Source organism: Oxyura jamaicensis, chromosome 7 (assembly GCF_011077185.1).
Source record: "Oxyura jamaicensis isolate SHBP4307 breed ruddy duck chromosome 7, BPBGC_Ojam_1.0, whole genome shotgun sequence".
Lineage (NCBI taxonomy): Eukaryota > Metazoa > Chordata > Aves > Anseriformes > Anatidae > Oxyura > Oxyura jamaicensis.
The window spans coordinates 23458271-23472090 of record NC_048899.1 but is presented as its reverse complement, the minus strand read 5'-3'; the positions used below and the strand labels follow the sequence as shown (position 1 = coordinate 23472090).

At 44.6% G+C, this 13820-nt stretch overlaps 2 protein-coding genes and 1 long non-coding RNA gene across 3 annotated transcripts in view; 1 reads left to right on the top strand and 2 right to left on the bottom strand.

Moving 5' to 3' along the window:
• The window catches only part of SNX4 (sorting nexin 4), a 34045-nt gene extending 30039 nt beyond the window's left edge, over positions 1-4006 (bottom strand). The window contains exons 1-2 of the mRNA XM_035331203.1: positions 3690-4006; positions 2582-2697 (exon numbers count right to left, since the gene is read on the bottom strand). Coding sequence (XP_035187094.1) covers positions 2582-2697; positions 3690-3776 — 203 coding nt within the window. The 5' untranslated portion in view covers positions 3777-4006. The remainder of the gene's footprint in view (positions 1-2581; positions 2698-3689) is intronic.
• A 6543-nt stretch (positions 4007-10549) lies between these two features.
• LOC118169710 lies at positions 10550-12149 on the bottom strand. The gene is made up of 2 exons (XR_004752238.1): positions 11674-12149; positions 10550-11580 (listed from the first exon to the last, which is right to left on the bottom strand). It is a non-coding gene; the product is annotated as an uncharacterized LOC118169710 (long non-coding RNA).
• The window catches only part of LOC118169692 (TGF-beta receptor type-2-like), a 27276-nt gene continuing 24898 nt past the window's right edge, over positions 11443-13820 (top strand). Inside the window, exon 1 of the mRNA XM_035331198.1 lies at positions 11443-11582. Coding sequence (XP_035187089.1) covers positions 11531-11582 — 52 coding nt within the window. The 5' untranslated portion in view covers positions 11443-11530. The remainder of the gene's footprint in view (positions 11583-13820) is intronic.

The following is a 13820-nucleotide window of genomic DNA, read 5'->3' as shown; positions in this document are numbered from 1 at the left end:
CTGTCACAAAAAAATAAGAATGTACGAGCCAGGGAGTCAAATTCTCAGTTTTACACCATTTCAGTTCTTGCAGCTTGAAGAAGATTCTGGTATGAGACACAGATGCCTAAATTTCTAATAGGCAAACAATTGTGAATTTAGAGGGTCTGGATATTCCCTTATAGGTCTGGATTTTCCCTTATAGGAAGTAACTGATACACCGAGCACCTGCATTGCAAGAAGGAATATTTAGTTACACATCTTAATGATAAGAATTTGTATTTCCCTTAATGCCATTTCACACAAAGAGGTGGAAGCGTTCATCTGTTCTCACAGGGTGAATGTAAGAGCTGAGTTATTTTTAAGTAACTGTATAGTTTAACGGAAGCTGTGAAACAAACTGACTTCAAGACTAATTGAACGGAAATAGCTCACCACAAAAATCCACTAGGCTAATGCAGAAAGGTGTAAACCAAGACTAAAGGAGATGCTTTCAGGAAGCATGACCCTTGGAATTTGCCGAGACTCTGGTGGTCTACAGCAGTGAAGTTTGTTTTGTCTCATAAAAAGAAAAAAAAAACTACGTCAAGGTGCACAATCACAAAAAAATCAACAAGTCGCATGAAAATATAAGAATTGTAATAAATCTTCTCATTTTGAAAAGAAAAAGGAAGCAATATCATCAATTATATTCTGAAAACAGCTTTGTCTGAGCTAGCAAAACTAACATGTCAAAAGTTGAAGTAGTCAGCTCCTGTTCTGTAACAAATACATGGTGGCTTTAATTGCATCCATCTTGCGCCTCATTCACAAAGTCGCACACAACTCTTCGATTCAGATCGGAGTTAAATCCTAGATAGCAGTAACAGCGGAACCCCAGTTCACAGGAGTGTAACACAACTATTAAGTGGTTGTCCTTTATATTACTATAAACTGAGTTTTATTCTTCAGCTCCAAAATATCCTATTACCCACATACAAATTGCTGTGAAGCCCACCTACAGCTACAGGCTCAGCAGGAAGCACATTTAATAGCCAGCAATTATATTTATGCAAGAAATTTTGCCTTCTCAGCAAAAGGAATAGAGTACCTATTTTATTAGAGATGTGACAAACCCACATTTTCAATAGTGCTGTGACAAACATGTAATTGGTCTTGGTATTTGCTGACCACAGAACAAAATAAATCTTAACGAAAGAAGGCAATCTGGGCAGCAAAACAGTTTTGCCACTAGGAAGGAACCACTGGGAAAGACCAGCAGGAGAGAGTTTAAGGTAACGTAAGGATGATTGAGAAAGGAGATGCAGTCAGCATGCTCTAGGGCTGCATAAAGACGCCCCCAGAGTATACTCCATATCACAATTAGATACCAGTGAATCCAATTTCCTTCTCTTTTCACTGAGAAATACCAATAAAGGAAAAATAGCATTAGCTACGTGAGAAGATATGGTCTTTGATATCAATGCACTGTAAAAGTATTTTTAAAACATCTCAACAAGTGTCAAAGAGCTACAGTATTTTAAAAACATGACTAAAATCCAAAGCAGAAGTACAGTGTAAGTTTAGCAAAATACAGTAAATGTTTCCCCATAGGTCTGACCACAGTCCGTACGGCTGGTACATCACTTCATCAGCTAAACAAATTGAGAAGCCTTTGAGCTAGCAACTAGAAGACTTAGGCTGCATTTTGCTAAGGCTGTGAAGAGTTCAAACTGTTTTGTTTCAGGGAGTTTTATTTATACAGCCCATCCTTCCTGAGGCAAGGCCCAACAGTTAGAACTGTTAATGTAAAGAAGACAGATAAAAACTCCTAATAAAGTCCAATTTTGAAATCCTCGCTTCAGCTGAATAACCTGACTCCTGTTGTGCAGGATCATCTGTGACTGGGAAGGAGCTATATGTAAGAGATTTTTAAGCTTTGTTCACTACTCAACACTTAAAATTGCAAGTTGTATTTGAGGTACTAGGTGCATTAACCATACTTGGTATTATTAATCTTACTAACAGAAGACGACTGAAAGCAGTAGATTCTCCAGTGAAAGTTCAAACTAGTACAAAGGAAGGAAATAGTTAATTAACCCTTACCCTAGAACATTTAAAGGAGCTCTGCTTGATCTGATCACCACATACACTTCAAACACTAGTGGAGCAGTAAATTTTGAACACATGACGTAAGTCAAGAGACTTCTTTATTTCCCTGTGATCCCAAACAAGTCTAACCATTACTTTAGACCACAAAGCACAACCTCTCTCACATGCAAGCTGCATATACAACGTTATATATATGGATATAAATTTATCCATGCAGTTGTTGACACTGTGTTAAAGCAATACCTTCCAAGCACACATTTTTCCACCTAGCTTCAGATGTAGAGTTACATTGCAGTTAGGCAAAACCAGCGTTAGTATCGAACGAACTGCAGATCAGATGCCAAGTTTTTGCAAGAAAAACTCCTCCAGAGTACGTTGTTATCACGTAACAAATCATAAACCAACTAAATCCCCTCATCAGCTGTACCTGAATGTTTTCATGGGGTAAGGAGGGAGATCCTGTTTGGAATGGCACATCCAGGTCAATTGAGAGCAAGTTCTCATCACCCACCTTGTCTCAATGAGGTAAGCAGTATATGTTTCTTGCATGTTCATGGCATTCCTCCCAGTCCGCTTTTCTGCTTCTGAAACAGTGATTTCCATTTTTTTTGCTAAACAGTCTTCCATCTTTTTAGGGGAGGAAAATAAAGATTCATGTAACATTAGCCACACAAAGCAAAAGCTACCAGCCCTACCTCCCCTTCTCCCACACCACTATCATTCAGTGGCAGGTCTCTACAGAATAAAGGCTCCGGCAGCATTTTATTTTATACCTATGTTTTCTGCCACAAGTGCAAATTAACACAGAAAACCCACTTTGGGGATAAAACAAAGTCAACAAACAGCTTTGAACACCTTTAGTCATCAGGAACTGGGAAGACAGAGAATGAATATGTTTCCTACAAGTAACAAAGTAACTTTTTTTTTTTTTTTAAAAAAAATACAAACAGTTCTCAGTACTTCCTACTCAGTCACTTCCCTACCACCAGTGAATTCCTCATCCGGACACCTGAGATGCACACAGCCACTACTCCACTTTCACAAGCAGAACAGTATATCCTGAATGAGATTTCTGTGTGTTTTGTTGTTGTTTTTTAAATCTCAGAGAGGACGATGGTTATCTCTCACACAACCAGGCAGAAGCCGGTTAGGACTGCATGCCCCCCCGGGCAGGCAGAGAGCTCCGGGGACCTCTAGCCGAACCCAGCCAGGAGACGGATCCCTTTGTACAATTCGGGGTGGTGTGGGGGCGCAGGCCGAGGAGTAAAAAATAGTAATTACGATTATCGCCACAGAGACGAGCAGGCAGGGCACAAACCCCTCCGACACCGACCAGAAAAGCGGGCTCAGAGGGGCAGCCGAGCAGCCGAGAAGGGCTCTTCCCACCTGTAGCCCCGCGGCGAGCGGTGCAGAGCCAGCGGGCCTCGCCTCACCTCCCCCCCGGGCCCGGCCTCCCCGCTCCGCCCGAGCCCCGCGACCTCTTCCCGGTCCGGCGGCGCGGCGGCCGGGCAGCGCGCTCAGGAAAGGCCGGTGCTCGGCCCCCCGGGGTAGGCCGCGCCGAGGCCAGAGGCCCGCGGCGGGGGGCAGCCGGGCCGAGGCCGCCACCCCCGCACCCTCACCATGTCCGGGGGCTGGGGTTCGCTGCCGGGCGCGGCACCGTCCTCCTCGGGGCGGCTCTCACTCGGCTCGGTCTCGGAGCTCTCCATGGGGATAAGGGGCTCGGCCGCCTCCCTCCGCGCAGGCGCTGAGGCCGGCTCCGGCGGGCAAACTCATCGCAGGTCCTAGAGAGAGCGCGGCCGGGGCGGGCTCACGGCGGCACCGGGGAAAGGTGGCGCCGCTGCCCCGGCCCGCCCCGGGTGTCGGCGCTCGGTGCTCCAGCGCAGGGCTTATCGAGGCCCCTGGCTCCCTGCCCCGGCCTCACGGCCGCCTGCTGAAGTCCCCTCGTGGAGGGCCCGGCCGGGCATCTCGGCCGTGAGGGAGAGACTTCAGCCGGTTCGTCCTGAAGCAGCTTCATGCCTCCCATCCGCAGGGACAGGCCTTTAGCTGTCCCCTGCGTGGTCGTGTCTGCACTCGTCCTCATTCAGTTACATGTTTGTAACATGGAGATGCTTCTTGTCTTCCTCTCCTGGTTCTCAGGTCATCGAGGAGTTTCTGATGCACTCACATAGGTTTTCCATGCAGCATCCATCCTAGCTGACCTCTGTAGTAAGACAACTTGATGCTTCACTTTACAGAGTGTCTCTCACTAGCTATCAACTTTCCCATGAGATGCAGCTCGATTTTGTTTTTGTTTTTGTAAAGCCCACCAGCCTGTTGTTTTTTCTGCTCTTATTCCTTTACGTCACCCCTTTACAGGCACCAAAGGACTCCTCTGTGCTTCGTTTGCTTTTACTTACCCTCTCCTGCCCTACGTTCTCCATGGGCTCCTACCAGGCGGAGCTGTGAAATCCAGCTAGGCATTCTTTTCCCTTCCCATTGTGCCTGAAGTGTGTCCCTTCATGGACGGGCTGCCATCATGCTTGCCCGAGAGGTACCTAAGTAGTTAAAATCCCCTGAGTTCACCTCTTGGGAAGTCTCTGCTGTTATTTAATAAAAGCTTCAGCGATCTCCTTTCTTCTCATTGAGCAGGAACAAACCCTCACTGTGCTTTCAAGTGATTCTGTCTTTTCAGAGGGATGTTCAGCAGCCCTGCCCCTCAGCTCCTCCTGAACATCAGACTGTCAAAATGTTCCTGGTGTGTGTGCATATATATACACACAGTGTGCATGTGACAGATCCATACCATTACTGCAGCCTTTGGGTTTGAGAGATCCACACCATTATCACAGCCTTTGGGTTTATTCCCTCAGAACCCCATGGTGCCCACACAGCCCCTGTCCAGCTGGCAAACTGGACAAAGAGGTTCCTCCTATCTGTTCCTAATAGTTCAAACTTCATTTCAGACTCTCAGGAGATGCTTCATAGTTCCCCTAAAGTTTTCTGGTTTTGCACCAGATTTGTGCCGTGATTGAGGCACGATGTTTTCTATATACTTATGTAGCTTTTTTTTTTTTCCTACCCACCCTTTTCAAACCCAGGTTAAAGGCCACTTCAGGGGACTGAAGAACTGATAGTATGAGTTTCTTTGTTTTGCTTTCTTGTGCTTTGAGCAGGAAACATTTTTTTTTAGTATTAACCAGGGCTGAATTTGCATACATTTTTCATCCAAAAATTAATCTTTCTCTTTCAACAACAATTAAAATAAATCACAAAATCCCCTTTGAAGATCCCATGAATGAATATTTGGCGTCTGGTTTCTATTCTGTTGTCTTCAATGTTTATTCAACTTTTTCCTCAGATTGTTTGAACTGATACCTCCTTTCCCACCCCTCCACCACTGTAGCTGGATGGAGTTTCCCAAGCTTTTTCACAAAAGGCTTGCCTAGAACAAAAGTTTTTTACAAATATGTGAACTCTGATTTGTCCTTTGAATAGGATTGATTTAAGATTTGTTTTCTAAACCCAAAGTCCAGTTTAGATGTAAAAGCATGATTGCACATTGTAAGACAAAGTCTGTTTTCCATTAGGGTATGGTCTTCTTATGTTTACTCAAGATGTACATTAAGATACATACCTTGTATCAATTACACTCGCATTTGCAGGATGTGCATACTGAAATTTTTCAGATCCATATCAGCAACGTAATGGAAATATTTATGTGAAACTCATACTTTGCATTAAATATTTTTATTATGGAAACAACATTATCAATAACGTACAGTAATATTTTGCAGTTATAACATCCAGTCATTTCAAAAACTATTTTCAGCTTTAATTTTTCTTATTATTCCTAAAAAGTAGAGATGTGGCGTAGTATGGATTTGGAGAAGGAATACACTACATAGGCTGGAAAAGGGTACCAGTAAGAGTATCCAAATCAAGATGACCAACTGCCTGGGAAACCCTCACGTACATTATATCCTGGGGAGCATTAGAGGGAAGTGTGAGATGTCCTCATGACAAACTAGCATGCAACAACGAGCTCTTTGGTAAGCATCAAAGGCCCCACAGCTGTACAGAGTGCTCCTCCTGAGCCACATTTCCCACACACACAGCCTGCAAAGTGGGCTAACAGTCTTTTCTTATAGATAAACTGAGGCAAAATGAAAGGTCTCTCCATCCAAGTGATCATCAGACCTGTGAATAAAGTTCAACAGTCAAGAACAGCTCTAGGTCTAACAAGCTGATCACGCAAATTTTCCTGAAGGACCTGAAAGGCTGAGAGTTGGTCAGAATTTATCACCGGTGTCCAGGTTGGGAAGGTATTTTTTCAGTGCCGTATCATGGCAGGGCACCCAAACCTTAGCCAGCTCTGGTTCCAGCACAGTAGTGCTTTTAAGAGTACTTCTAAGACTTCTGTTTGGTCAAAATAAGCTTTAATGTTTTCCCCAAAGCTAGACACAACCACTCTTGCAGTCAGGCTCTATTTAGACCTGGCATCCATTTCATATCTATTTTAGAGGATGTTTTTTAGGGTTCCCCCAGTCTGCTCCCTGGGACTGGGCACCCTTTGCACCTCCCAGTTCAGCTGCTGCTGAAATAACCCCAGTGCGTGCCTGCCCTGAGCCAAAGCAGGATGGTCAGGAGTTTGCCTTCAAAGGCACATTTCTGATCTGTGGTTCAGGCTCCTGGATCCTATGATAATTTCACAATACAAAGATCATGATTCACGCTGTCAAACTGTTCATGCCTCCCTCTGCCAGCTATTCCCTCCGACCTGAAGGTGCTTGCTAACTGGAGGCCTCCAGCTGATGTGATGACAGTTTGTGCTTTTCATCTCCAAAGCCCGATTCTCACCGAAGACCCTGGTGTCTGTCTGCAAGTGGTGTCACTGGTATGGATGGAGCAGAAAAAAAGTGTTTGTGTAGGTTTCCCAAGAAAACACAAAGGGGAAATGGAGAAAGTATCACACTTGAGTAGCTGCTTTAGCATGGAAGAGTGCAGGACGAAGGAGGAAAAGTAGGTTCAAAAAGAATAAAAGGGAAATCCTTTTCTCATATAAGTCCCTCTTCCTCCTTCTGTATCATCTAAATAGCTGTATGAAATGGCCATTAAACAGTAGAAAAAACACTATTTAGTTAATTATTCAGAGAAAGAAAAGCTCATCGAAAGGAAACTGGAGAGTGAAAAAGAGATTTGGGTGTTCTTTGGGAAAAAAAAAAAAAAAAAAAAAAGCAATTGAAATTGATAGCCGTGTTTTCCATTAACTTTACCAATGGTAGAACTGCATCCATGCATACAAGATAAAAAGCCAAAGCTAATCCACATTTTTGAAAGAATCTGGACAAGAACATCAGCAGTATGGATGAAAAATTACTGAGAGTGGCTCCAAAAACAGCAAAAAGAAAGCAGTGAGAAAAACCTGAAACTTCACAGGAACAAATAAGCAGTTTTGGTTCAGAATTGAACAAGAGTAACAACAGCAAGGTAGTAATGTTGTAAACAGTAGAGATGAGCAGATTAGGCATTTACTTAATCTTGATGCATCTTTGGTCAAGAAACCTGTTGTATACAGCCTAGGAAAAGTTAGGTCACCTCTGGAGGTGTCTCTGCCCATGGCAAGGGGTTGGACTGGATGATCTGGAAGGTCCCTTCCAACCCAAGCCATTCTATGATTCTGTGATTCTATGATCCTACGATTCTATGACAAATGCCTTCAGCTCCCAGGCAATAGCATCTGAATTTATTAAACCCTTGAGAGTTGGAGCCAGTGTCCTTAAGAACACAGGATGGGGATGCCTGCTGGATCAGATCTGCATTTCAGGGTGCACATCCTCCTCAGGTGGCTGCTGCTGGTGGCACGGTAAAACTAACACCATGCTTATAAGATTGAGGAGTGATGACACTGAAATTCCTGGGGAGTGAAGACACTGAAATTAACTGCTAGGACAACTTAGGAGTAGTTGTGATGTTTCAATACAACCACACAATACGCACACATAAATTAAGAGTATGAGCATGGATTTGTGCTCACTAATAGAAGCAAAGTCTCTGATCCAGTCACGTAGCCATAGTGCTTAGGCCTGCCTTTGAAATTTTTGAAGTATTGAACAAACCTCTCTACAACAAGAATACTCATGGACCTTATCTAAAGCCTCAGGACTCAGTCTTAGCATCACCACTGATTTCTACTAATATCAACAGATTAAAAACAGAAAGGAGAAAATGCAACAGATATTACTCCAGTCACACAACATGCAAACAATCAAAAGGGCTGAAGGAATACCTTCTGATGCAGAAGTAAACCCAGCATCTTTTCTGGGGTCTGGCAAAGTCCCTCATGATGGTGCCCTGCACAGGGGTGTTCAGTGTCCACACTGGGAGCTTCCAACCCATTGATGGATTGCAGACCCTTGCCTCCTGCAGTGGAAACCCAGGCTGTCTGAAACCTTTGTTTAAATATATGCTGTATTGTTTCAGGTGGCCTCAGTTTTATTTTACTTCTCCAGTAAATATCTTCCAGCTCCTAAACGAGAACTTAGGGAAAACTGCTCCCACAATGCAACTTAAAAACCACCCTGCAGAAACCTTACATTGCTCAGCTTAAATCCAGCCTTCAGTACGTCTTGAGTTATGAGGTTGTCCAGATCACTAATAGAGGAGCAGGGGAATTTACACCAAAAGGCATAAACAAGTCAACAATAAAAATAACCATTTATCTCTTCTTCCTCCCCAGTGCCTTATTCCAAAGGTCACTGTGTTCTCTCATTGAAGCAAAGCTCTATAACGTGAGTTTCGACACTTCAGGCTAAATCCCAGAGTTCTTGCTAACTTTTCTCCAAGTAACTCTGGTGGATTTTTAGTTTGCAGTCTTTCCTTGGATAAGGTCTGAGGAATAGGCAGGTGCTCTGGACAGGAGCTGTTGGCCGGAGAAAGGCCCAGTTTAGTGGGGCACATGCTGGGGGCTCCCCCTCAACCTTGGGTGACACCACAGCGTTGGGAAAGAAACAAGCTCCCAGCCTCGTCTTCTGCCTATTTTGCAATTGAGGTTAGTTTACAATAGCCTCAGCTAAGCAGATTGAAAATGAACTTTATTGAAGGGTGGGTACAGCTGTTTAGGAAGAGCGGGACAAACATCATCGCCAAGAGCTTCCCCTTGCAGAGCTTCCTGTAGAAACCCAACTGCCTCGTAAAGATGCCACCATGTGGGGCAGCTGTTGCCTTTCCTCTCATTTCAATGGGCTCAGGCCACAGATCTTTCCCTAAGATTATTTTGCATAAACAGAGAAGCATTGCGGAGGATTTGGGTTGGCCCAGAAGCTGGGCACCTGGAAAACTTCCCGCTGCCTGTGGCTCGGGCACCTGGCTGCAGGGATTCTGCTCAGGCTTCCTGCTGGCTTTCCAGGTCCTGTGGCTCGACAAATAATACCCAGCACTTCAGCCTCCCCGCGCTCACACTTCCAAGCTGTACGGCGTGTTTTCTCAATGTCCACCATTGTTTAAAGCCCCTCTAGGCTCCTGCTGAGTACATTATTTCTCTCCAAGTTTACCAGCGCAGCAGGGGATCCTTCCTGGTTATAAAGAGGCTCCCATTGATCATGAATAATCTGTGGTGTTCCCAGCAAAAGCCTTGTCCAGCTTCCTCGTAACGTGCGGAAGGGCTCCCATTTGAAAAATCCAGCTGGCAGCCCGAGTGAGCTGTGAGCATGCTGAAATGCTGTAAGCCAGAAAGAAGAGAGCTGGCAGGTCACCCAAAAAAACCACCATGCAAACTGCAATTTCAATATGCTGATTGGAAAATAATGTATTTCTGAAAGTTGACTAAACATTTGCTTGTCCTTTATTCCTAAACAACCCTTCCTCAGCTGTCATAACTCAGGCCACCCCATCCCTTCTACGTTAATACTATTTAGCACGTGCGAAGATATCCAGCTTGATTTAAAGACAACCAAGTGATGGAGAACAGTTTTGGACCTTTCCCGGGACGTGAGCTGACAGTAAGGACAGAAGGCCATTTCTCCATGGAGGACAGGCTAAGCTGTGTCTGGGCACTGAAGCAGCAGAGAGCACAGGGAGCAGCTCTCTGCAGAGGTGTGCTTCTGTGGCCATGGCATAGCCATGGCATATGGCATACCCATATGGCCATATTGGCCATATCTCTACCCCATCGAACACCTCCTCTTTTAAGTACAGATGAAGGGAAAAGATGCTGTAACTTAACTCCCTAAGAGCATAATTTACACAAATAATACACAAAACAGTTTACCAGAAAGATTCATGCAAAGAAAGGACCGTACAAATCCTGGCCCTCCAATTCCAGCTGAGCAAAATGCTCTCTGGTCATGCACCACATACACGCAAGCGTATGTGTATCCACATCACGTACACGCCACACACTGATTAATGAACTAAAAAATGAAATGTGAAATGGGCAAATAGAAAGCTGGAGACTCACTGAGACAGAATGCTGAGTGATAGCTGTATTTATCAATAGCTATAAAAAATTAGCCTTACCCTAGGGCAGGCTTTCGGCTGCAAAAAATCTTAATAATATCGTCTTTCTCTCTGCTCCGCTTGATTACATTGATCGTTATTTTAACATGATCTGAAGGATGGGCATAGATCATAGGGCAAGAGTTTGAGGACTTTACTCCTACTTTTCCCACTGATTGATTGTGTTAACAACCAAGGCCAGTCAGATTTCTGCCATGTTTCACAGTTTCCCTTTTGTAAGTGGGGATAATATTTCTCACAAGTTTTTGTACAGCAGTTTGAGATCTTGGGGAGAAAGCAGCTATTTAAAGGCTCCAAGTTATTATTTTAGGCCCTGATTCAGGAAAACATATAAGGATATGTTTAAATCCTGCTGCTTTAATGGGTTGAAAGCACCTACTTTAGGCTAAGCTCATAGTGATGTGGTCTTTCTGAAGAAGTTGCCCTAAACCTTCCAGTTATGAAAAGCAGAGCCCGTTGAACCTTACTTAAAAGACAGAGTTTATTTCTAAAAGGGGAAAAAATCAGCAAATTAATGACAGCTCAGCATACAGAAGCGTTCCCCTCCGTGTTTTATTCAGATGAATGAGGCATGCAGCTGTGCCCACACCATTCTGATTAGATGCGCGCAGTAGACATTAGGTCCCCTCCGAAGCTCCCTGGGCTGCTCGGAGCAGCTCAGTGCCATCGTTGGAAAAATCAAACCCTTTTCCCGTAGCCGGAGCTCTTCCCCCAGCTCCCCCCCTCCCATATCTGTATATATTTCATGAGGAGAGCGGGGCTGAGTTTCTTCATGAGCTGCAGTTCCTGGGCGGACCCCACGCACAGCTGGGCTTGCTGTGCCTGGGTCCGCCTTCCCAGCCAGCCCGGCCGGCAGCCTCGCAAATTCGGGGCTGCCGAGTTGACAGCAGTGAGGCAGGAGAGCAAGGGAGGATGAACGGATCAACACCGTGAAGCCGGGCTCCTGGTCGCTGGTGGGATCCAGAAAATGGGTTGCTGGAGGAGACCGGGTCTGCTTGCCTTGCTTCTGCTGTCCTTCTGTGAGTAGAGAAATGTTTCTGCTTTAGGCGACGTTAACCAGCGTACGCAAAGAAGTCGTTTATTTTTCCTTCCCCCAGAAAAATAGCAAACCTTTGATTTGTCCCCTGATGGCAGTTAGTCAGAGGGTTGGAAATAGAGGGGAATTTCGTAGTGAGCTGGTCGTAGCCCCGCTCCGATGGCATCAGCTGCGGGCTTGTTGTACAGCGAAGGGTGAGCGCTTGGCTTGGTGGAGATCGCTGCGTGCTCGCCGAGAGCGGCTCCCAGATGTCAGTGTTTACAGCGCAGAAGTATATGCGTAGGTCAGCACGACTTGGTGGAAGTTTTTACTTTCTCAAGGGAGATTAAAGACGACTAACGTGCATCGTCGAATGATCTGGCTTCAACAGTGTCCAGATGTGGTGGAGTTTGCAACTTTATCAGCCCCGATTTATGTGCAAAATTAATCGAACTGTTAAAGTCGGAAAGAAGCGGGGAGAGGGGGAGGAGAATTGTCTCTGCAACAACATCTGGCTATTCGGCAAACCTCTCCAGCACTTACGTAAAGACTTCTTTGTAATAAGTGCCCTGTTTAGGTTTTGATAGCACTTCTTCAGGACTGTAGATAAAACCCTCCAGCAGCACTTGAAAACGTGCCCATCCATGGCTTAAATTCTCTTGTTTATATCTCGATGATTGTTTCATAACAGGGAATAGATTTGTATATAAGTGAGTGTTATATACACATCTCCTAAGTATGTGTGTGTGTCTTTCTGTATATACAATGCCGATGTATGTGTATACACACACATATCCCTATATAGCATATATTTATATATTTGCACGGACAATGGCACTTTTTGCAGTGAGCTCTTTTACAAACACAGACCCGTTCTCCTCACTACAGAACTTTAGATGCAAATAAAATTGCTTTTTGCTCAAAGCAATGAAGTGCTAGGATTATAGTGCCTGTATATTTCCATGCAATTGAAATAACTGGGGCAGGGATCTGTATCTGCATCCACTTTCCATGGGTCCCCCTATCTACAGAAACAGGGAATGAAGGAATACGGTCAGTCAGTAATTTGCATGCATTAAATACAACCCTTGGTGAGACTGTTGAAGCAGGGAGACCCAGCTGGGGGGATTTACAACATAAGCTCAAGCTGACATTCCAAAGAGTTGCAGAAATATGTAGTAGTCATTACTGTAGATAATACCCTAAAGAATGGGTTGAAATGTAGGATGCTATACTGATAATATCCTGCTAAATTAATCACATTTGGAACAGCACTGAAGGAATTACTACAAGGCATTATTTAAAGCACAGTCTTGGGTTGTTTTTGGTAAGAAAGAAGACCACTAATTATCCTTCAGAAATACCTAATTTTGGAGTTATTTTACTTATGGTTTCCTTTTTCTGAAAGGCAGGGTTTTAATCTGAAAGAAGCCAAACCAAAACATATCATGATTACTAAGTTCATCTGAAAGGTTACGTGAATGGTATGATGACAACATTTGTCTCGGTATGGGGAAAAAAAATAAGCCAAGGCGCGCTCTTTCTCTCTGATTCAGCTCCACAGTGATAAATGTTTACTGGGGTTACCCCCCATCCATCACATATAGTGTTAGTATCAACTCTACAGTGACTCTGAGACAATTAAAGTGCCTGGGGGGCCCACTGTGCATTGACATTAAGAGAAGAGGAAACAGCAAGTTTCCCAAAATGGCAGAAAATGCAAATTTGGTTGTTCTTCACGCAACAAATCCCACCAGTCATTCAGCCTCTCTGCAAAGAGCGACAGCGGTGGGCTGGTGACAGCAGCAAAGTCACTTCTCTTAGCACAGATTTAGGAATTTTTTTTAGAGAAAATGGCTGTGATGGTGTCCCAGCTATCCCAGAATAGCTCCCTCAGCACCGGCTGGGACTTTGTTTTTCTCCCTAAGGGTTCACACCAGGATGGCTAGACTTGAATGTGGGCTCTGTGCTGCCTGTCTCCGTCCTTTCAATCACTAGCATGGTTGAGCGGTCATCAAGCAGCATCTCCAACCAGTTTGATCCATACCTGATGGGAAAAAGGGCTATAGCCTGACCACTGAAATTTCAGCTGCTGGATTTCCCGGACTCCCCCCGGTCACCTCCAGCAAGTGGCTCTGGATTTACCGAGCAGAGAGACGCAACAAAATAATACAAAGATTGTTCAGGATGGAAAAACCTGTCCTACAGTAGGGACTGAAAGCTTTCAGTGCCTTTAGTTGTT